Source organism: Sciurus vulgaris, assembly GCF_902686455.1.
Source record: "Sciurus vulgaris genome assembly, chromosome: 7".
NCBI lineage: Eukaryota > Metazoa > Chordata > Mammalia > Rodentia > Sciuridae > Sciurus > Sciurus vulgaris.
This window is the reverse complement of record NC_136467.1, coordinates 145,087,258-145,109,347: the sequence shown is the minus strand read 5'-3', so window position 1 is coordinate 145,109,347 and position 22,090 is coordinate 145,087,258. Positions and strand designations below refer to the sequence as shown.

At 50.1% G+C, this 22,090-nt stretch overlaps 1 protein-coding gene across 7 annotated transcripts in view; it reads right to left on the bottom strand.

The window, feature by feature from the left end:
• Positions 1-590: 590 nt before the first annotated feature.
• Positions 591-22,090, bottom strand: part of PHACTR1 (phosphatase and actin regulator 1) — a 502,764-nt gene continuing 481,264 nt past the window's right edge. For all 7 annotated transcript variants that reach the window (XM_079147314.1, XM_079147312.1, XM_079147317.1 and 4 more), the window contains 5 exons: positions 14,377-14,432; positions 9,337-9,398; positions 4,961-5,101; positions 3,807-3,883; positions 591-3,037 (listed from right to left, as the gene is read on the bottom strand). In XM_079147314.1, coding sequence (XP_079003440.1) covers positions 3,022-3,037; positions 3,807-3,883; positions 4,961-5,101; positions 9,337-9,398; positions 14,377-14,432 — 352 coding nt within the window. In that variant the 3' untranslated portion in view covers positions 591-3,021. The remainder of the gene's footprint in view (positions 3,038-3,806; positions 3,884-4,960; positions 5,102-9,336; positions 9,399-14,376; positions 14,433-22,090) is intronic.

The following is a 22,090-nucleotide window of genomic DNA, read 5'->3' as shown; positions in this document are numbered from 1 at the left end:
CTATAAACACGTGTTCATAAAGTGGGAGAAAAATAAACCCAGAGCTTTCGTCTCGCTCACCGCCGCGTTGTTTGGTTTCTCGAATCAGACAGCAAGGCTGGAGTTTTAAAGGTCTCACGGGGCCCCAGGGCCTCTGGGGAAGAGGTGATCAGGAAGTCTGAGAAAGGAGGTCTGCCAATGGCAGTCTCTTCTGCCATTAAGGCGGGGTTGGGGTGGAGTATGGAGCCATGTCCAATTTTGAGAGGGAAACGGGATTTGAGATACTACATCACGCTTCCCTCACCCGCTAATCCTGATGACACGCTGCTCAATTGCGAATGGACACGCTCTTACCAACTCCAAAACTGCAGTTTTTCCAGAAAAGTGATGCATTTTAAGGCATCTCGCTTCCCCCTCCCCCCAGTTCGTGTCAAATTGTCATCCTGGAAGGTAACACAGTTGCTTCTGTGTCCTAAAAATGTAGCCAAAAAAATGTGGGTGGATCTCTCTGAAGACCTGAAGGTTTTAAAGAGAGACAGCAGAGGCCCCATCCTGCAGGCCTCTTGGGTTGCTGAACCTGGTAAGAACCACCTACACTGGGCTTGAGATAGCTGATCCTGGAGGTGGGGGACCTACCAGGGACATGGGCTGCATACCCCTCAGTCTGAGAAAGTGACTTCTGGGAAAGGGTGCCCTGCAGGAGGAGGAGTGGATGTTGGGTTCAATTTCTTCCATGCATGAAGTGGGCTGCAGCCCCAGGGCACTTGGGCAGGGCACTTGGGCAGGCCACCCGGGCTGCTGGCCGGCTGCAGGGGATGGATTTGGTCTCTCTGTTCCCAGGGAATTTGTAGGACCCAAGACCCAAGGCCAGCAGGATGCCATGGGCCTTTGGAGGAGGAGTCCAATCAAGGGAATGTGTTCCCTTAGGACTCACTCCTGGCCAGGGGAAGGCCCGACGTCAGGCCACAGGGCACCACGTGCCACATGAAGCTCAGCTGCTGGTTAGAGGGAGTGCGGGCCTCGAGCCCTGGCAGGCAGGCACTTCTGCCATGAATGTGTGCCTGCCCCGCCTGCCCCAGAGAAGTTCAACAAGAGCCAAGCGTCTTCTGTCATTCCATTTGAACATTCAAACTGTCAGTAAGCCTTTCGGGAAGACTGTTTACAGTCACATTAAAATCCCGACCACGTTTTCCCTGAATACCTCTCCCGACTGCAGGAACTATTCAGATTCAACATTCAAAGAAAAAAAGAAAGATCGAGTGATGGTGTCTAGTGATGGTGATGGTGTCTGCCCTTGGGCTGGGCAGGGGCGTGCTCTCCAGATGGTGTAAGAGAGCAGCGGCTGGGGGCACGGCCTGCAGAGCTGCCCTGAGCTCTCCCCCACGCCTGGCTCCTACTGTGCTGCCCATGGAGCCAGTAAGCCTGTAGAAAATTCCACAGCCCCAGAGACGGTTGTTGCCTCCTAAGAGTTACTGGGTCCCCCCGAGTTTGGGTGGGGACTAGTTGACTCTTTGGGGGGATGGCCAGGCTGGCAGGCTGGCATCCTTCTACACCCTGGGTATGTGTGGTGGAGAGCGAGTTGTCACCGGGAATGACCACAGTGACTCTGCAGAGGGCCTGCGAACTCCGTTAGGAAGGAAGAGTAAAGCGGCCAAGGTGGGCCTCCCCGGGATACCTGGTAGGGTCTGTGGGTGTCCTTCCTTCACCACACACCCAACCCTGGTGTCCCTGTCAACAGAGCATTGCCTCTCTGAGGTCTCAGTGTGCAGGACAGTTGGAGACTCATCTCCAATCACCCCAGTATCACAAGAGAGAAAGGATCCTCTCTGAATAAATGGGGCAGGAAGAGAGGGACACTCCAGGCAGGCATGCCTGGCATTTGCCCGAATCTGGCACGTGCTGAAGTCTGGGCTTCTCCATAGAAGCTTTTCAGTGCAAAGAAAGGAGACAGGAGGCCGTCGAGGGCACTGGAACACACTGGTCCCTCAGTGGCTGGAGAGCCAGGCCTACAGGAAGGGCTTCTGGCCTCCAGGACTTGTCCTGTGCTCAGAAGCCATTGACTTCCAAGTCACACCACCACGGGCCCAGGGTGCGCAGGAAAAATGAGCCCTGGTCAAGCAGGGTGTCTGACCCCAGCCTTGCTAGACCTCTCTGTCTTGTTCCGCTAAGTACAGGTGCTGCCTGAGCGAGGGTGGACCCCAGCCTCCATGGCCCTACACAGTCTGCACCCTCAGATGCCTGGACACCAGGGGAGGACCTTGGCAATGGCATTTGTGTGACACTGGGAGGGTCAATTAATTAGAAATGAGCAGATGACAACTCTTGCTTTCTGAACCAGAGTCTCCTGCAAGGTGGCTCAGCTCAGGCTGAGGAGGCAGGATGGGCACTGCGTGCCAGCCTTCCACCCCCCACAGCACACGCCTGAGGACCCACAGACGACCACAGACACCCCCAGGGTCCCCCCGGGGGAAAGGCCCTTCCATTCTGTTCACCGCGTGGACAATGGCGAAGAGAAAGGACCCGGCCACGGAGAAGCACTCCCTGGCCCTCAGCACCTCCCTCCTCAGGGACCCCCAGACCACAGGCTGCATCTGGCCAAATCTAGAAGGCCAACCGGATTGACAGCTGTGCACAGTCTCTCAAGACAAGCTTGCTGCCGCGGCCCTCTTTCCACTCAGGTGACAGACCCTGGTGAGGAAGGATTTCGCTGCAGACCGGGTGAACACGGGGTGCCTGCCGGGCTCGCGTGGTGAGGACCAGGACGGCTCCGCCTCGGGGAGGTCTTCCATCAGAGCCCTGCCGCGGTGGGACGCGTTTCGGTGCCCTCAGTGGCGCCAGCAGCTCTGACCGTGCAGTGGTCACCACCACGTTTTCGCACAGAGAATCCTGATTGCGTTTCCTTTTATTTTTCTTCTTCTTCTTTTAAAAAAAGGCAGTTCAGAAGATTTACATCGTAATGGGGAAGTGAATAAATACCAGCACTTATGGTTCTTATAAATTTATGTTTTGAAGACAGCATAGCACTCAAGAGGAAATCAACTGTTAAGGTCGGTGGAACCTAGGAGACAAACAGCTTCATCAAGACCGGGCGCTGCCGAGCCCTGGCACCCGCCAGCACCCTCCATCCTCAGACGCCCAGCTTGCAAAGTGACGGGAGGTAGGGACCTCCCGCACCCTCCCCCTAGGACTTGGAACTTCACCGAATTCACCCTGGTTTTGGGACCTCCTGGGGACCAAAGTGAGCAGCCCTGGTGGGAGGACCCTAGCTGGTGACTCTGAGGCCGGGCTCGACCTCTTTCTCTAAGAGGCTAAGTCCTCTTTCTCTCAATGACCGCCAAAGGAGATCAGGTAGAGGATCAAGTCAATGGCTTTGTCTAACTAGCCACGCGAACTTAATGTCTCTGTGCCTCAGTTTCCCCAAGCAATATCACACAGGGCTGTCTTGGAGAACAGCACAGAGCAGCAGAAGCGAATCTGCAATGGAAGGCCCCTTCCGTCTGGTATGCCGCCCAGGGAGTGACCAGCTGTAAACTGCAGGGATCTTTTCTCCTCTTTTGTTTTATAAAGCCCCCTTTGGGGTTCTTGGTAATCTGAGATTTGTCAGATTTTTCATCCGAATGAAGGAAGAAGCGGGCTTGCTGGGCCTTCGATGGTCCTTGTGCTAGTTTCGGCAACTTAAAGTAGGTTGACCTCCCTGTCATCTGTCATCACCCCGGCACTTACCAAATCACCTGTGACCCGGAAGCAGACAGAGAGACATTTGTTTGGAAGTCAGTTTTGCAGTTTCAAAGGGGGAAAAACCCAAACGGAAACCCTTTGGTGCTCACCTTGTTAAGTGTCTACTCAATTCATGAACTTCCATTTCAGTGCTTTTAAATTCGTTGAGTTCTTTCCGAATGGCAGCCTGGAAGGAAGAGCAGCCGTCAGGAGGCGGGGGAGGGCCTCCCTTTCCGCCTCCAACACTTCCTTCTTCCACAAAGCCAAACGAGTGGGTGAAATGGGTTCTTTCATCGGAAGGGGGAAAAATCACCTGAGAGGTCCTTTAGAACCTTCCAAGATTGCCTTTCTTAGGGGAGTCGATGAGGGCTAGTGCAGCGAGGTCCTGCTTTTGATGTGTCTAAGATCTGGGCCCTGTTGTTCCCATCAGGCTACAGGAATGGCAGACACAGCGACCGCGCCTTCCTCAGCTTTGCAAATCCCCCGCTGGGTGCAGAGGACCCTTCACATGAAGATCTGTGATGAGCCTGCGGCCTCATGCTCTCAAACTGTTCTGTGCCTAGGCCTGTGTCATTTTATCCCTCTGGGCGCTGCCTCCCGGGCTACCTGCTACGGTGTGAATGTGTCCCCCAGAAGTTCACATGCCAGAACCTTAATTTCCAATGCAATGGTATCAAGATGTGGTGGGCTCTTTAAGAGGTGCGTAGGTCATTAAGAGGGGCTGATGCCTTTCTCCAGGAACTGGACTAGCTACTGCCAGAGTGGACTGTCATAAGCAAAGCTACCTCCTGTGTTTTGTCTCTAACATGCACCTGCTTCCCTTTCCAACTTCTACCATAAAACGGAACAGCATGAGGCCCTCACCAGGTGTGGCTACCCAATCTTGGACTTCCCAACCTCCAGGACTATGTCCAAATAAACTTCTTTCTTTTTAACATCGCCCAGTCTCGGGTATTCTGTCAAAGCAGCAGAAAACGGACTGAGACAGTGCCCTTCCTCTTCCTGTAAACCAGCAGCATCACTGTCTTGTGAGTGGTGAAGCACATGTCCAGGGACCTCCCCGCAGATCACACAGAGCCCCTGGGAAAAGGCATCTAGGAAGCCGTACTCTGAGAACCCAGCTCTTAGTGCCCATCGTGGACTAGGGTGAAGATTTGACTGCAGGTCTTACAGGTTCCCCGTGGCAAGGGAGAAGCCCCGCACAGGCCCTGCGACCATCTCCCTCCAGGGACGCCCCTCCCTGCTCCACACCCACTCTGCTTACCTTGTCAGCAGCTGTGAGGCGGGTCCACGGCTTGTCTGCCCTGCGGTCATAGTCCTGAGCGTCAGCCACCTCCACGTAGTCACTGAAGCGGATGAGGATCTTCCTTTCTCGAAGTTCTTCCACCGTGGGCCTTTGACTGAGCTGCAGAGGGGAAGACAGAGGGGCCTGGTCAACCAGAGGAGCTGAGACCACAGAGTTGCAACCATGAACTTGTAGGAGTGGGAAATGAGGTCGAGAGAAGAAACTGACAGCCCACTGCAGGTACAGGCATGGCCCCACCCTGGAGCTGGACGACCCCCGGTGTCTGGGGCTTTCTCACTTCTCAATACCTCCAGGCCCGTAAAGCTTGACAGCCAGCCCATCTCTTCCGTCACAGCTCTGCTGTGTCCTGGTCTTCATCAGAGGTTGTCTTTTTGTGGGGCTGTGGATGCCTGTTCTGGACTATTCTGTGTCCTTCACCCACCAGGTGGCAGTCACCTTATACAATCATTTTGTCTTATTTTGAAAGTGTGAATCCACATCCAGGTGACGAATTGAGTTCAAGATGGGGTTGCAGTACGTTTCCTAGATGCACGTGTATATATGTGTGTGCATGATCGTGTGTCTTAGACACAAAGAAGTCTCCGTGCAAACTCCAGGGGAGGCCAGGATGGGCACACGATGAGGGAAGAGTTTTCAGAGCAAACACTGCTCACAGCCTCCTCGAGAAGTGCAGAGGAAAGGCCCGTGAGCAACCCCAGAGCGAGTGGGGGCAGAGCTGGCCATGCTTATGCCGAGGAAGATCCCGGCCGGGCCCCTGGGGCTCTGAGGAAGGACTGCAGGGGGAGGAACACACCATCTTCACTTAGTCGCCTCCTGAAATGACCCCCATCACTCTTCCTTTGTCCTTGAACAACACAGGGTTGACATTTCTATTATCTTTTCCTGTCACAGGCTTAGTTCTTCTGGGGAGACACAGTCACCCCCTTGAGGATGTTGTCAATTCACATCCAACCAATGGTATTTAAGAACGCTCTTCCCTCCAAGCCTGAGACTGTGCTCAATGCTATTAATATCAGATGTGGTCAGATGGAGTTTTACCTATCTCACTCACACACACACTACCCTGGCTGCTCTGACTCCACCTGACACTCTTGGCTGGTGCTGGAATGTTCCAATTTGCTGCCACATTGTCAGAACACAATGCCATGATGGCCTGCTGTTATTGGACGGAGTGGTGGTGGGTTCCACTGGGCTCTGGATGGGACCAAAACAGCCTGCAAGTTCCTGTTGGCCAGAGTGGGCAGTTCTGGGGACCAGACACCTAGCGCTGGGGAGCTGGCCCCCTTGCTCGACCGCATATTGCCACCCCTACATGGAAAGCTGTGGTTTTCCCAGGGCAGGACATTTTGGCATTAGTGCTGGGATGGCACAAGGAAACTGGAGGCTTGCCGGGCCATGCGGCTCGGGTTGCTGTAGACAAATAAGGCCTACATCCTGACGCCAATGTGCCATCAGGGAGATTTTGCATTATAATTAAAACACATATGAAACACTTAATGTTTACCATCTATAACCCAGGGAACAGGCTGCCGCACAATCCCCTGCTCAGTTCGCATTCCTCGGGACTGTCAGGGTCTACCCCAGGGCCCTGGACAAACAGTAGTATTTTGTATATGTGACTCAAAAAGTCCTGATTTTGGAACTTATCTGCCTGGAAATTATGACCTTGGTTTTACTAATAGTTTGTCTCTGGCAGAGTCTGGAGGGATCTGGAAGCTCAGTGTTGGGCTGGGGTCCTTTGGGGGCTCACCCCCCACACACACACGTGATCAGCAAGGTGCTGTGCCCCAGGGCTGTGGGCAAAGCAGTGAGGACAGCTCCAACTGCTGCGTCCTGGCCTCGGGTGGAGTGTGGACGCTGAGGCCAGCAGGCTCTCCTCTGTGACCACAAGGAGTGCAGAGGATGTGCCCCCTGAGGTCCTGCATTGGATGCTAAGGAAACAATCCTTGTGGCCAATGTCAGGTGTTCTGGGATGATGGGCTGGGAGAAGGGTGGGGCAGCAGTCGGCAGCAGCTGTGTTTATGTGTGGAAGCAAACAGGAAAGAAATGACAGCCTCGGATTCCTCTGTCCACACAAGCTAACGCCTCCTGCGTCCCTTTCCTTCTCTCCTTCCTGTCTTCCCTCCTTCCATCCACTCATCCCTCTATCCATCCACTTAGCTAACTTTCCTCTCTTTTTTTGGAACGAGTCATTTTTTTTAAGTATGTAATTTTTAGGTGATTCTCAATTTGGAGGATGGAAATGACCTGGTCTCTTGCTGTCATCAGCCTTAGACACTGGGTTTCACATTTCTCACTCATACATTAAAATTCATTTTTATTGAGGAAATCCCTGGGCTCAGGGCAGGGCAAGGGAAAGCAACCACCATTCTTGGTATCTGGTCCTGGTGTGACAAAGGCTTAGGAGAGAAGAAAGTGCCCAGAGTCGGGAGAGGATGTGGGTCCCACCTGCTGGTGGGATCAGGTCTCTGTGGACACCCAGATGGGAAAGCTGCTTCCCCCTTCACCCAGTCTCAGCAGTCACCCTTAGCTCAGTCTCTCTGTTTCTCATCCCCAAGCCCGTCCTGGGGGAGGGAATTAAAGGCCAGCTCCCTGGGGGAAGGGAGAGGGGGGTCGAGGGGAAAAAGCAATTATTTGGGGACTTTTGAAAGCCAGTGGATATTTGGGAATAATGGATCCCTCCGTATTACCCACTCTAGGAAGATGGGTGTGGGAAGCAGGCTGCTTCTTCTCTTGTCCACCATGAAATTATACAATTAGTCAAATTTCTCTCTGCAAAGTCATAACAATCTTTTTTTTTTAAGAGATAAGAACTGAAGAGATGTAATCAATTTTCCACGACCCCCTTTTTTAGCAAGCAACCTTAAAGTTTTGGAGAATTTGGGGGTTCCAGTAATCAACTTCAAGGGACTTGCTCAGATTTAAACTTATTTTTTTTCCAGATTTTCTAGATGTTTTATTATCAGAAATGAGGGGTTATAACCAGTCTCTTTTTCATACCCCTTTCTGTTCAAGGACACACTTAGAAGAAACCGGATATATTTCTTCTGTCCTTCTTACCACTCAACCTCAGGAATAAATGCACCATGTGTGCAAAGAACAGGACATCTGAAGGGGTCAGACCTTGACAGGTGACAATCACTGGTCCAAGTGATGTCCCCCGCACCCCCAAGGTAGCTGCAGCCAGTCACCTGACCCTTCAGGCCCTAGTTTTGTCTTATTCCTTTTTAATTAGTGTTAGGTATTAGGCTTGTCACCAGATATGTGGGATGCTTCCAGGCAAAGTGTTGACAAAGTCAAGATCTCCCCTTCATAATTGCTATGTTTCAGGACCCCTGAGTCTCTTCTTTTGCATAATACTTCTAGGGATAAAAATCCACTAATAAGCTTTTTAAAAATTAATTTTAATGGGTCTCTTCACCATCTTCAAGAGTGGAGTGCCTCTCTCTCAAGATGGTCACTGTAGGAGGCTGATTGAAAACACTTTAGCCAGACAGAGGTAGTGTTGTATCCTGTGCGTCACCAATTAATTAAACTTTTCAACAGCATCCAAGAATAGCCGCAAGTTAATTATTCAGGTTTATTATTCAAGAGGCTACTCGTGTTGTGCGAGATCTATGTGGGGGTCTACACTGCAGTGTCAAACCATCTATTCTGGAGGTTAAAAATAAATAAAAATTTGAGTTTTATGACTTTTGTCTAAGTGCTTTTCAAACATCTTCATTAAATTCACCAGACTTTTGGCATTTTCCTAATCCAATAATGCAAATTGTATTTAGCATAATGAAGTCAAAGAGTTCTTAAGTACTAATGAGAAAGGGATAGTGTCCAGAGGCAAGAAAAATTCACACCTTCCCAAGATCCTAGCAAATACCGAGGTTACATTTGGATGACTAATTTTGATAATGAATTTCAGATGGCCTGATGGGGTTACTTTATTTTATTTTTTTCTTCCGGGTGCTGGGGATTAAACCTGGAACCTCATGAATTCCAAGCATCTATCACTTAGCTACAGCTTCCAGTCTTTATAATGAAAGTTTAAAAACAAAATATTTAGTGTAACTGATAATATAATGCAACAGACCTCAGGAAGTTTGGGGGTTGGGTGTGCATGATAAATGGAGCAGGGTTGAACGTCACCAGTCAAAAAGACTGAGGGTCAGGAAGCTGAGCTGACCACCGTCCCTGGAGAGGTCTCGTGGAGGCATTGCTGGGCACTCTGACATCCAGGGAGGGGCTTCGTGTCTTTGAGGCCCAGAGGCCCACAGAGGAAGAGGACCTCTGAGCAGCCTGCTCTGTTCTGTCCCTGCGATCAGCTGGGAGAAGGGTCTCACCTTTCGAGTTAATCGCCTCTTGATCTCTCTTTTCTCTTCTTGTTCTTCTTGTTCATTCCGAGCTGAAAGAAACAGTAAAGAGGCTTTTGATGTCGGTGCAGAGTGTCACACACAGGTGCTTCCTCTGAACTGTAGCTGATCTAGTCCAAGGACCTCCATTTGAAAAGGGGAAGAGGACACTGTCACCTTCTCCGGCCACCCTTCTGCCTCCGGGGACACTTCCAAACTACCTGCACTGCTTCAAACCTGTAGGGAGCAGGTTGACCTTTTCATTCTGTTTTTATACCAGATGGGTTCTGGGTCCCCAGGCCGAGATGTTGGGCTGAGAAATTTGGTCACAAAGCAAGGAAATTGAAAAGTGGGAGTGTTAGTGACGTGGGGCCTCTGCGGAGCAGGTAGGCTCCCTTCTCTGGACAAGAATGTGGGACTCACTCATGGCCCCCCGCGCCTCTGCAGACTGAAGGGCTCACCAGGATGTGGCCCTAGTGTCTGGTGTGCTGTGGGGTGGACCGGAAGTCAGGCTGCACCTGATGCAAAGAGAAGACAGCGCCAGCTGGCCGTGCTGGGGGGGATTTCAAACCGCTCACCTTTCACAAACCCTGATTCCATTAATTCTTTGAATCTTCCAAGAAGTCCACAGAACATGTGTGAGGCCAGAGTGTGGGGTACAATTGCCTGCATTTAGGCTTGTGAGGGGTGTCTTAGGAGCAGACTTCAGAACTTAAACCGTTTTTCGGTTTAAAATGTGGGCAACTGACTGAGAATTTTAAGGAGCGTCTGGGGAAGGGAGCAGATATCCTAGGGGCGGAGAGTGTGGGCTTATTTCTTCTTTTCAGCTAACCAGTGACCTTGGGTAGATCATCACTTCCCTCTGGCTTTGGAAGAAGTCCTTGGTATCTACAGAGGCATATGTATCAACACAGTATTGTTGGACTTGGAAGAAAAATTCATGCCATGACAACTCATGTCACAGTAGGCCTGGGAGCCTCCCCACCGGGTTTAGGATGACATTGGTGTAAGGCGACCAGAAGTTGATTTGGTATTAATATTTGGTATTAAGGATATTTGTTTTTGTCTCATTTTGCAATCACAATTATGAAGTCACGTTTTGATCGGTGAATTAGCTGGCTATTTTGGTGCACACTGCATGCACCTGTGGCTTCTCACTGTCTCATATGGACAGATCTTCAACAGAGGGAAAGCCCTGTGCATAGGAATGGGGGTGGGGACAGACGAGAAGTCGTCCCACCCCGCCCTGCTTCTTGCCATCCCGGGAAGTCAGCAACCACAGCCTCAGGCAGAGCCAGCTCACACTGAAGGTGACACTGCCCACTGGAACAAAAGAGAAGTCCGAGCAGAGTTCAGGCCCTGCGTGACCCCCCAGGGGCATGACTGTGCAGCCTTGACAGGCTTTGGGGATCAGAGCCTTCTATAGGGGCAAGCCAAGAAATGCCCCCAGTCTGCTGTGGGACAGGTCACTGGAGGGCCACAGAAGCCTGGAATCCTCCACCACTGCTGCTCCTTCCTTTAGATTCAAAGAGCCTATCTCCCTCCCAGAGTTTTCTCTAACAATGCAAATTTCTTTTAGATAAAATACAATTTAACTAGTCAGCCACTAATAGCATCATATGAATGCATCTATCAGATATAAATTGGCAGGCAGACCGTAGGACCCAGGAGAGGAGAGCTCCCCAGAGAGTAGATCTGTGAAGGTGCAAGCTTTCCAGAGATAGAATCTATGAGACTAGTCAGCCATTGGTACCTCAGAATGAATGGACCTGTTGGAGAAGAGGTTGGGAGGCAGACAACGAGAACCAGATGGGAGACCCCAGTTAGCTACGTTTGTAGGTGGGAGAAAGAAAGGAAAGTAGCCTGAGACTCCACCCTGGAGGGAGCCCCGGATGCCTGGTTAACACGAACAGAAGCTACTAGGCTGCCATCTTGGTTTACAAATGAAGACATGAAAGCCCCCGGGAGGCACGTCACACGTCACACCCCACAGGGTTAGGTAGTCAGACACACACTTCAACTTTCTGCCTTTTCCTGGGGTCGCATTTTGCTTGGGGCCAGCCCTCCTCATTACCTGTGACTGGCCTCACACTTCTGACCCTACACGTCCCTACTGAGCCACGAAGGCAGGCACTCTGTGCCGGAGCTGACACGGCATGGACCTGCATCTCCTACATGCCTTCCTTAGGTCCCTCTGAGGGGCAGGGTCCCCAGCTACCACCTCCGGAATCTATACCTTTAGTTCAAAGCCATTTACAAACCCAGTGTCATGAATTCTCAGGCAGAAGCTGCTAAGACAACCCCGTGAGGCAACTGGAAAAGAGGCCAGGAAAAGTCTGTGATGTCATGAGTCAGGGTGCCCGTCAGAGGTGTCCATTATGTGCTCAGGTGTGCACAGGGGCTCATTGGCTGGACAGAGCAAGGGCTGCTCCTGGGGCCAGGCAGGGCGGAGGGGCTGCAAACCCAACCAGAAGCTGAGTGCTGAGCTGACCGCTGACCAAGTGGCCCCTTTAGCCATTTAAAGCTAGAAAATAATTTTAGAAGAAACTGTCTGAGCATCTTTTTTTTTTTTTTAATTTTAGCATGTTTTTTTTTAAATGCCACCGTAGACTTTTCTTGTTTAGCAATCAAAGTAGATTAATGAATATATTAAAAAGACAACAGATTTAGAAAAACAAAAGTTTCAGTATGCAGGAGAAAATATGAACCTGTGGGGGGAAAATAAGTTCATTTCTGCAAAGTTCTGAAATTGGGAAAAGATGGACTTGTTTGATGTAGGTCAAGCTGTGCTTTTAGTTTGTAGCTATTTGACCAGGAGAAGAAGGAAGAGGATTCAGAATTAAAGAAAGTCATGGTAGCAATCTTTGGACTCCCCATTTTGGATCTCCAAGGCTTACTAGCACAAGTGAATGGCAGTCAACACCAATCACCAGGGATCTGCTGCGATCTCCCTGGCTCTGGGAAAACCAGAGGCGGGGCTGATGCCTTTGGGGAGCCAGAGGTGAGAGCTGGGGACCCCAGACCTTCCGTTTCTGTCAGCCTGGCTGCTGCTGAGATAGAGCACTCTTTTCTAAACCCCTAACGATCCCCAGAGGTTTTCCCTCTCTTAGAGTAGGTATCAGATTGGAGGCCACAAGTCCCACTGGGTCCCCCAAGTGAGCTGAACAGAGATTCCTGGGAGGACAGTAGATCCAGATTAGCCACGCGCGTGGGGTAAGGCGGAAGAGAGGAGGAAGCAGGTTATCTGATTTCTGATTTTAGGAATCGAGGTTTGCCTTTTTGTTTTTCTTTCTCTGCCGCAATGGGAAGTTCATAATGGATCAGATAGCAGACTGGGACCCAAGGGAGACACGCAGGCCAAAGCTTCCCCCTGGGGCACTGCCTGTGGGAGTCCCAACTCCACTGGCCAGCATGGTAACCTTAGAGGCCTTAAAGGGCATTCGTTGATTAGAAAAATCATAGCCACAAATTCCTAGAGACTAGGAGATGTGACTGGTACAGTGGAGACTGAGGAAGGTCCATCCTGAAATGGCTTGTACTGGGTTTTGGGGAAGAGGTGGTGGCCAGGAAGAAGGGGGGCCGGATGTGGAGACAGGCCACCATGAAGCAGATGGGCGCTACAGGAGCCCGCATGCCAGTGGCTTCTGGGGTGGGTGAGATTCAATACTCTCCCTCGGCAAACCATTTAATGTGGATCAAGTCACAAGACCACTGGGAGAAAAGCGAAATTAATAACACTGTAAGTGAAAGTACCCAGGCATCCAGGGCGTGGTCTTCCATGATTGACTGGCACTTTCTTAGACTGTAAAACTAGTGTTTGAAAGGTGTGTGTGTGTGTGTGCACGCATGCACGTGCATGTGTATGCGTGCAATACAGAATGTCTACTAAATTCTGCGTAGGCTGGGTGCAATGGCTCATGTCTGTCGTCCCTGCAACGTGGGAGGCTAAGACAGGAGGGTCACAAGTTCAAGGCCCGCCTCGGCAATTTAGCAAGACCCTCAGCAACTTAGGGAGACCCAGTCTCAAGACAAAAAATAAAAAGGGTTGGGGATGTGGCTCAGTGTTCAAGTGCCGCTGGGTACCAAAAACCCCAAACCAAACCAAACAAACAACTTCTGCCTTGTATACGTTTCTCTTTCCTGGGAAGAAATTAGAAGAGTGTTTGTGGGCGGGGCTAGAAAGCCTCATGAATTAAACTAAAAATATTTGTCAGTTATGCTGAGGAAAGTGTTAGTGACCACGGTAGAAGGGACCCAGTAGATGTAAACGGGGTGGTGGGATTTTTAAAAATCCTTAACATCTACCACCAAACTAAGGTAGATTGGTGTCTGTGACATGCTTGTTTTCTTTTAATATTTTGTATTCTTTAATTCTTTAGCACCCACAAATATCTTCTGTGTCCTAGGTCAAACAAGGAGCTCACTTATTTTTTCTGTCCAGGGTCTCAGTGACAGCTGGCTTCTCCAGAATGAGTATGTCACACGGGCTTACCGCAGGCCAGTGGGATCCTGAGGGCTGGACATGAAGCGTGGTCACTTGGAAATGCTTTCTTAGACTGTAGAATCAATGTTTGGAAGGGCTGAGGAACTTTATCCACAGTGGCCAGCTGCCTGCAAAGTCCCACTTTGTGGTCCCAGTTTTCCAATGGCTCTCTCCTTTGTTAGCTTTCCAGACCCCCTTCACTGTTTTGAAGCCCATTTTGATTTAAAGGTGACCTGAACTCTCCTCTCCACCACTTAACAGTAAGCACTCTAATTTTTCAGCTTCCCTCTGGCTCCACAAGGCACCGTGGGAAGTTCTGCTAGCAGTCTGCCAGCTTCCAGCCAACAGAGTGGAGCTGAGTGGCCTCACCTGCCTTCCCCGTGGGAGGTCATCTTTGGTGTTCTAACGCACAGGGACAGAGCCTCAATCAAGGGACGGGCTTTCAATCATTTCTCCACCGGCACCTGGTAGAAACCTGGTGACCCCCGTTCAGTTATAAGGAAAGTCGCCCCGGAGAATCTGTGATCGCCCTGGGCTTAGTCACTTACGTTTCAAAATGTTCCTCTGCTCCAATTCTTCGGCAGTCGGCCTCTGGCTCAGCCGCCTACGGAAAAAATCCAGGAAAAGTTTTTGGACCATATCACATCCCCCTTGGGTGATGAATCTCCTCGGCCCTTGTAGGTACATGAGGCAGAGCTGGTGGCTGACGCTCTTGTTCCATCCTGTGCTCTGAAGCGCTGCCTCCTGCCACCAACGCCTCCTCGGTTCCTCAATTTCAACCCCAGGAAGGGTGCCCTGCGACACGTCACGCAGAGCTGACCCGCCGCCTTCCTCCCTCCACCAGCCCCTCCCCGGCCTGCCCCAGGCCAGGAGACCGAAACTTAGACGCGACTCTCCTCTCCACAGAAGTCCCTTTCTTTTCCTGGTGGCCTCTTAACTTCAGGACCGTGGCCTCTTGCCTTTGTCCCCTCCCTCCGGGCCAGAGCTTGCTTCTTGCCATGTTGGGCAGACTCAGAACATAAAGAGGCACATGGCCCCAGGGGCACGTCAAAGAGCTGCCTGTCTGCACAGAACAATAGCTGCTCTTCTCCTCGCCCCCACCCTCCCCACCAGGGCCTTACTAGACGTGGAATGACAGATGGACAGGCACAGAAATGACACTCCTGTTGCCGGGCATGTAATTTAGCCACAGCTAGAGGTACTCCGGGAGGGGGCGGGGCCGGCGGTGATGCAATGGGGCTGACCACAGGCGGGTGGTGTGTAGGGGACACAGTGGCCAGGAATGGGAAGGGCATATGGGGGAGAACTACATTTTGGTTCCCCTGTATAAGTTCCAGGAATGATCGGCACAAACACAGTGGGCCTGAGCTTGGACGAACTGTTACCTCTGAAGCTGCCCGTGGGGGCCAAACAACCCAGCAATTACTCAACGTTCCTACTTCGCCCATTGGGATGAGGTGAGTGTGAGAGGAGAACATTGGGGAAGGAATATTTAAGTCTACTGGGTTCTGAGGGGTCGGGAGAAGTTGCTGTCCCCCCCCTCAAGTCAGAGACTAGTGTGGAGAGTTGGCGGCATGTTTATATCATGGAATCTGAAGAGAGATCAGAATGTAAGAAAGTTCTCAGAATCAAAATGGAGTCACTGTGGTCAAGCCTGCACCACAAATAATAGTTAAGTCAAGATAAACCCAGGTGTTATGAGGGAGAGGCTCCGGTGTATGTTGTGTTTGACAGTAAAAAGTAGTCATAGGAGATTCTGCTAAAACCACAACCCTGCTGAGAGGTCACCAGAGCCTCGCTGTGGAGAGCTGGCCTGTTCTGCCAAGACTTACTCCACGATGTGCAGAAGAGCAGAGTTCAGGCCGTGCCTGAGCCTTTGTGACTGCATTTAAGCAGGAATGTGCCATGAGTGACTCCGTTTTGAGCTTAAGTGGTGAGGTGAAAGGACACTACACCTTGTTACTTGTTTACAAGTAAATGACCACCATCTGCCTGGAATTACCCCAAGGCACAAACTGATAAGTAAATTAATCACGCTAATAAGAATGACCACCTGTGAACTCATCAAATTTATTAGGAGCACATGGATGCAGGGGTGCATCACACTCAGGCAAAACTAGGCCGACGAACCCATCAGGCTGCCAAAAGAAGTGACCCTCTCATCAAGGGCCATAAAAGGAGGAGCACCCGAGACTGGACACTGTGGCACCCTGACCCAGTGACCTCGTCACTCATCACGAGCCTCGCCCAGGAAAACTGCCGTAGTGACAAACGTCCACATCTCTGTCCTTGGACTTTAGCAGAGTGCAGCTTCTCCTGCCTGTGGTAACCCCCTAAGTCCCACTCCAAGGTGACATCTCAGGCTGACACTGTCCAACTGCCATCTGTCTGAACCCTGGCCTAGAATAAGTTCCTGCACTTCAACAGCTCTGAACCCTGAACAAGTTCTTTGCTGGTCCTAATCTTTTTTTTTTTTTTTTTTTTTTTTTTAATAATTAACTTACTGGTACCAGGGATTGAATCCAGAGGTGCTTACCCCCTGAGCCAGATCCCCAGTTCTTTTATATATTTTATTTAGAGACAGGGTCTTGCTAAGTTGCTGAGGCTGGCTTTGAACTTGCAATCCTCCTGCCTCAGCCTCCTCATTGCTGGGATGCTGGGATGGGTGAGCACCACCAGGCCCTGGCCTTGGTTCTTCATCCTATCTGGCCCCCTACAGTGACTCTTTGCATTCTTATCTGCTCTCTACCTTTGCTCTCAGGTCAGTCTCCTGAGCCCTGTGGCTGCCCTAACCCCTCCCTAGCCTTCTGTAATAAATATAAACTTGCGTGAAGTGGGACGTGTGACTTGAGTCTTATGGATCTTAGATACTGAGATGGGAATAAAAGAACCAGCCATTGCCTGGTTGACGGCAGTGGTGTTGCTTGTGAGTTTATTGTTCTTCAATACATTCTGACGTTGTGGAAAGACACACACACCTTTGGTCTATGTTAGTGACGCAGCTCACTCACGACACACCAAAAGCGCTTCTGCGAGGACATCTGCCCGACAACTGGCTCTCCAATCTTGGACCAGCACCACCCTGGTTACTGATCCCTCACCAAGGACTGTTGTTCCACACAACTTATGTGACCCTCTTCATTTTACCTTTAAAAATCCCCCCACCCCAACTTCCTTGCATGTGTTCACAGCATACGATGACACATTCTCACTGCAGGGCTCTGCTATTTCCAAATAAATGTCATTATTCTTTGGAGAATCTCTCCCTCTGATTGTCATTTAGGTTGATGAATGAAAATACAGTTCATAGTGTCTCCAAGTAACCATTTTAAGTTCAGGGCTTCTTGTCACTTGAAAAATCTGTGGCAACTTGGAACAGGTGGAAATTGTATTCCCAAGTGTGTTTAGATTTGTATGAATATTTTTCACATTTATTATTCCTTTTCTCCTAAAAACATCTCTGTGGCACTGCATGGAATATACCTGGTCTTTGTCCCAGGTTCCTCCTGCAGAACACTTAAAGCCCTTGAGATTTCCCAAGTGACAGGAGGATCTTGTGTTATTGCTGATGACACAAGGATCATCAAGTCCCTTAGGATCACACTCGGGTTTACTGGGGTGAGTTCGGGAGATGCCCTGAGATAGCCTCAGGGTGGGGCTGGTCACCAGAAAGACTGACAAGGGACTGGAGATAAACGCTATAAAAATTCTTGAACAATGAGATTTGATGAGCTTCCAGGCTGCTGAATACCTGGTGATGCTGGGAGGCTGGTGTGCCCACAGGGGCGAGGAAGCTCTGTCCCCTGGCCCCAAGAACTTTCTCCTCTGTCTCTTCAACCAGGGTTACTGGAACCCCAGATTTACAGCAAGCTGGTAAGAAGCGGAGGTGTCAGCTCGTCACCTTTAGAATTTGCAATGCAGACATTCTTCGGGGACAACCTGAGGATCTGACCCTAAATGTCAGAGTCAAATTGAATTACAGGGTGCCCAGTTGGTGTCCCCTGGAGAACTGCTTGGTGTGTGGGGAGAAGCCCATCCATCTGGTCCTGGGAATACACCCTGCTGAGCGTGACAGTAGAGGGAAAACAGTTTTTTCTATTACAATCCCTTTAAGGCATTCTTTATCCCCATGGCCAAAGGCCAGCTGTGCATGTGGAAATTCACAAGATAGATGGCTTTCTCACACCACACCGCAGAGGAACCTGGAGAGCACACAACTCAGCAAGCTGGAATGCAGCCTACCGACTCCACTCAGACGCTCTTGTCACCGGTCAGCCGCTTCTCCCTCAGAAAGCCTGTGCACATCACCTTTACGGGATGTCATGGGAATGCCCAGGCTCCCCAGCAGGCCTGGGTTGGAGAGGCGGTATGTTCTGAACAAGCCCTGCAGACTCAAGAGGACCATGCATCTTGGAAATCAAGCTCATATTTTGGAGTCTTACACTAAGGAGTGTCTACAAAACGTTCCCTCACTGGGTTCTGCTGAGAAGCCCGTCGAGCCCATGACCAGACACATTGCCTGATTCTGTGCTGGTCTTTTTTTAATCTTAGGACCCCTCTTTGGAGAGTGCAGAACTACGAGTGAGTAAACTAGAACCTGAGAAAATTCCGTCACTAACGAGGTAGACTTCCAGTCAAACGCAAGTGGTTGCAACATAAAAATGATTCAGTTTTCATTTCTCTCCAAGGGTCTGAGGATATGAAGGCTAATCTGAGTTCTAAAGTGCGGCCTCTATAGGTCTCCACACCGGCACGTGCTATAGAACTAGTTGTTTTGACTCCAAAAGTGAGATTTGGTAGGAAAATGATACCGTGGCATTTTTTGATGGCAAAGCAGTAAAAATCTCAGGACTTAGGGGTGCTAGCTCTTCTGGTACTACTAGCCTCGGACAAGGTGAACTCTGCTGAGGTCTACGATCTTTTTTCCGCAAACAGTAAATAATAATTTAATAAGCTAACGCTGGCTTAATGCCTATGACACATGGGCACCGTTCCAAACACTGTGCCTATACATTCACTTCAGTTCCATCTCAAGAGCCTTAACTTAACCACAGCTGTGAAACCCCCTTTGCCGTGTGCAGTTATGTATTCACTGACCTGGGGGTTAGGACGTGGACTCTGGGAGGGGACGATGGCAGTAGTCTGTCTATCACAGCTGCAGTACCTCTCCCTCGACAGATGCTGCAAGCTGACGTCGCCCCGTGCACTTGACTCTGCAGCTCTCTTCGGCAGACTCAGAGGCTGCAATGTTCTTGAGGCCGAATGCCGTCAGAAAGGGCATGCGCACTGCTCAGAGCCCAGCCCCAGCGCCCACTCAGATCAGGCCTATGAGAACACCCACGTGCCTCCCACTGCCCACCTTTCCCATCCCTCCAGCCCACCCTCCCCAGGCTTGAGTCTGAGGCCTCTGGGTGACGCCGTCAGGTCATAAGAATCCTGTTTTGTTTTCCTGACTCTTCCATCCACTCATCTACCTGAGGGCCAGGCACATTCCTAAGGAGCGCACAGCCGCGGGCAGGTGCACAGCAGTGGTTAAGATTTGCATGCAGAAAACGGAAGGACTGTTTCCAAGGAGCTGGGAGAGAAGGAAATGTCCTTAAAACAATAAGCAAGATGGGCAGGGTTTCAACTTCACTGCCCACTGCGGATTCCTGCAGCATCTTGGTTTGACCCTGCAGAGTTGGGCCAGGCCACACCCACCCAGTAGGCAGGGGGAAGTGGGGCCGGGGCCAGGAGAATGTGCAGGGGATGAAGCTTCTGTCCTGACTCTACTTCCTCCACAGCTCTGCTTGCAAGCCCCCCAATTAGGCTGCCACTCTTACTCATTGCTGTTAAGATGTGGTCTTAGGAATGGGTGCTATTTACAGCAGTTCCCCTTCATCTCCTGGAGAATGTGTTCCAGGACCCCCTGGTGGGTGGATGCCTGAAACTGCACAGTACGAAAGCCGACACACATACTTATGGAAAAGGTCAATGTATACATTAGGTACCGTCAAAGGTTAATGACATCATAGAACTACAACAATACATTATAATAAAAGTGATGTAAAGGTGGTTCCTTTCTATCTCTCAAAACACCTTATTGTACTGTGCAGTATTTTTTGACCACTGTTGTACTAGAAACCGTGGCCACGGGGGACTAGTGTGATCCCACAGAGCTGATAATCCTAAGGCTCCAGGTTGAGATATTTTCTGAATGCATCTGCCCTACCCCCACCTGGCTAGTAGACTTGACTCATTATGTCTGATTTAGACTAACACTGATTTGAAAAGAAATTTCCTGGCTCTGTATCTAGATATTTATATGCTGGGTGGCAAGGGAAATCGTTTCCAGAGTTAAAATTTTATACACAGCAAATTATCCAGAATTACATGCTCAGTGCTTTCAAGTGATCTTAAATAGCTTTGCTGTAACATGTGACCCTGGCGGATAAAATGTGAAAGCAGAAAATCGTTTCCCTGGCTCGAATGATTTCTTCCTTATCACAGACCACAGCTAAATGATTCCTCATTTATGGTGAGCTGAAGTCACTAGGTTCTTGCACAAATGTCACATGCCACCAGCTGCCATATGTGAACCTTCTGTTTTCACTCAAAACTTAAGAATGGATCTTGCATTTTCCTCCAGCATGAACAGTGCTGTCCATATGAGATATGAGTGACCATAAAAAACATTCCAACACCCAGAAGCTTTCCTTTTTTGCATGCTAAGACTGAAAACAAAAGCAAAAGCAAAACCTCAAATAAATAAATGGTGCTGGGTTTTGGCCTTAGGGGAAGGAAGCCTGCTGTAGAATGTAAAAGCAGGACGCTTTAACACATGCAGAGCAGGGGACACTAGCTTTGTGCATCACAGCATCTCTCCAGGGAGGTGACAAACCCTTGTAGGTTTTGCTGGTCTGACTCATTGAGGATTAGTTCTACTGCACAGAGCTAATGAGCCTTCTGCCAGCCACAGGACACCCAGGTCACAGTGTTCATTAGCCTTTACAATGCTTATTGTCTTGCGGGCCTTGGTTTTAGAGCCTGTGTCTTTGAAGCTGTACCTGCACTTCAGGAGGAGGACAAGCAGAGTTAACTTTGGTTTTCTGCATCTCAGGACCAAGGAGAGGACCAAGGAGAGGTAACTGCCATGTCAGTCATACTGAAGATGACAGATGAGGAGGTCCTCCTAAGGCAGGAGGTGATGGGGTTTGCTAATTGGTACCCTACAGGGGTATCTTGCTATAACAAAATACTAGATTCTTGCTACTTTATAAAGCAAAGAGGTTTATGTAGCTCAGTTTTGGATCCATTTAATACAGTTCCACATATAACTATTTAATCTAGGTCAGTTCCAATGCTGTGAATGCTCCAGGATGGTCTCAAAAACACTCATGACTACAGTTGGCATCAATGTGCTAATGATTCTAAAATCAAAGCCTCCAGGTCATATTTTTGAGTCCCTAATGCCCTTTCCAACTGCCTACAGATTATCAAACCTAAAGGTCCTAAGCAAATGAATTCTTCCCTTTCCCTTTAGACATATTCCTTTCCAAGTAGTTCTGCACCCCTCCCCCAGTGAACTGCCCCAGCTGGAAAACAGAATCACTCTCTCTGAACTTCCCTCTCAACAGCTGCCTTAGTTTGTTTTCTGTTGCTATAACAAAATACCACAGACTGGGTAATTTATAAAGAATAGACGTTTGCTTAGCTCATGGTTCTGGAGCATCACACCAGCATCTGCTTGGCATCTGGTGAGGGCTTCTTGCTGGGCCTTGCACAGCAGAGGACATTGCATGGTGAGACAGCAAGCCTGCTAATGGGCCTCTCTTCGTCCTCTTGCAAAGCCACTAATGCCATCATGGGGTCCCAGTCTCCTAATCTAATTACTTCCCTAAGGATTCACCTCTAAATACCATCAACATGAACCTTTGGGGATTTAGTTTGGAGGGGACATTCAGACCATAGCAAGAGCCAAACAACCCCTAAGTCCTCCATCTGAACCATCTCTCCTATCCCACCTCCAGCACCCGGGGAAAGCAGGCCACCCACACAGCACCTCTCCTGGTTGCTGCCGGCCTATCCGCTCCTGTCCTCCTCGGCCCGGGCAGAGCAGTCCTTGTGAGAGGGTGAATCTGATCACCACTCCCTGCCTGAAAACTAAGCAGGCCTTCCCAGTGACCACAGGATGGTCAGAACAGCTCACGTTCTGTAAGATCCTTCACCATCTGGCTTCTGCCAAGAACGTTCCCCATCCGGTCCTCACGTATAACCGGCTCC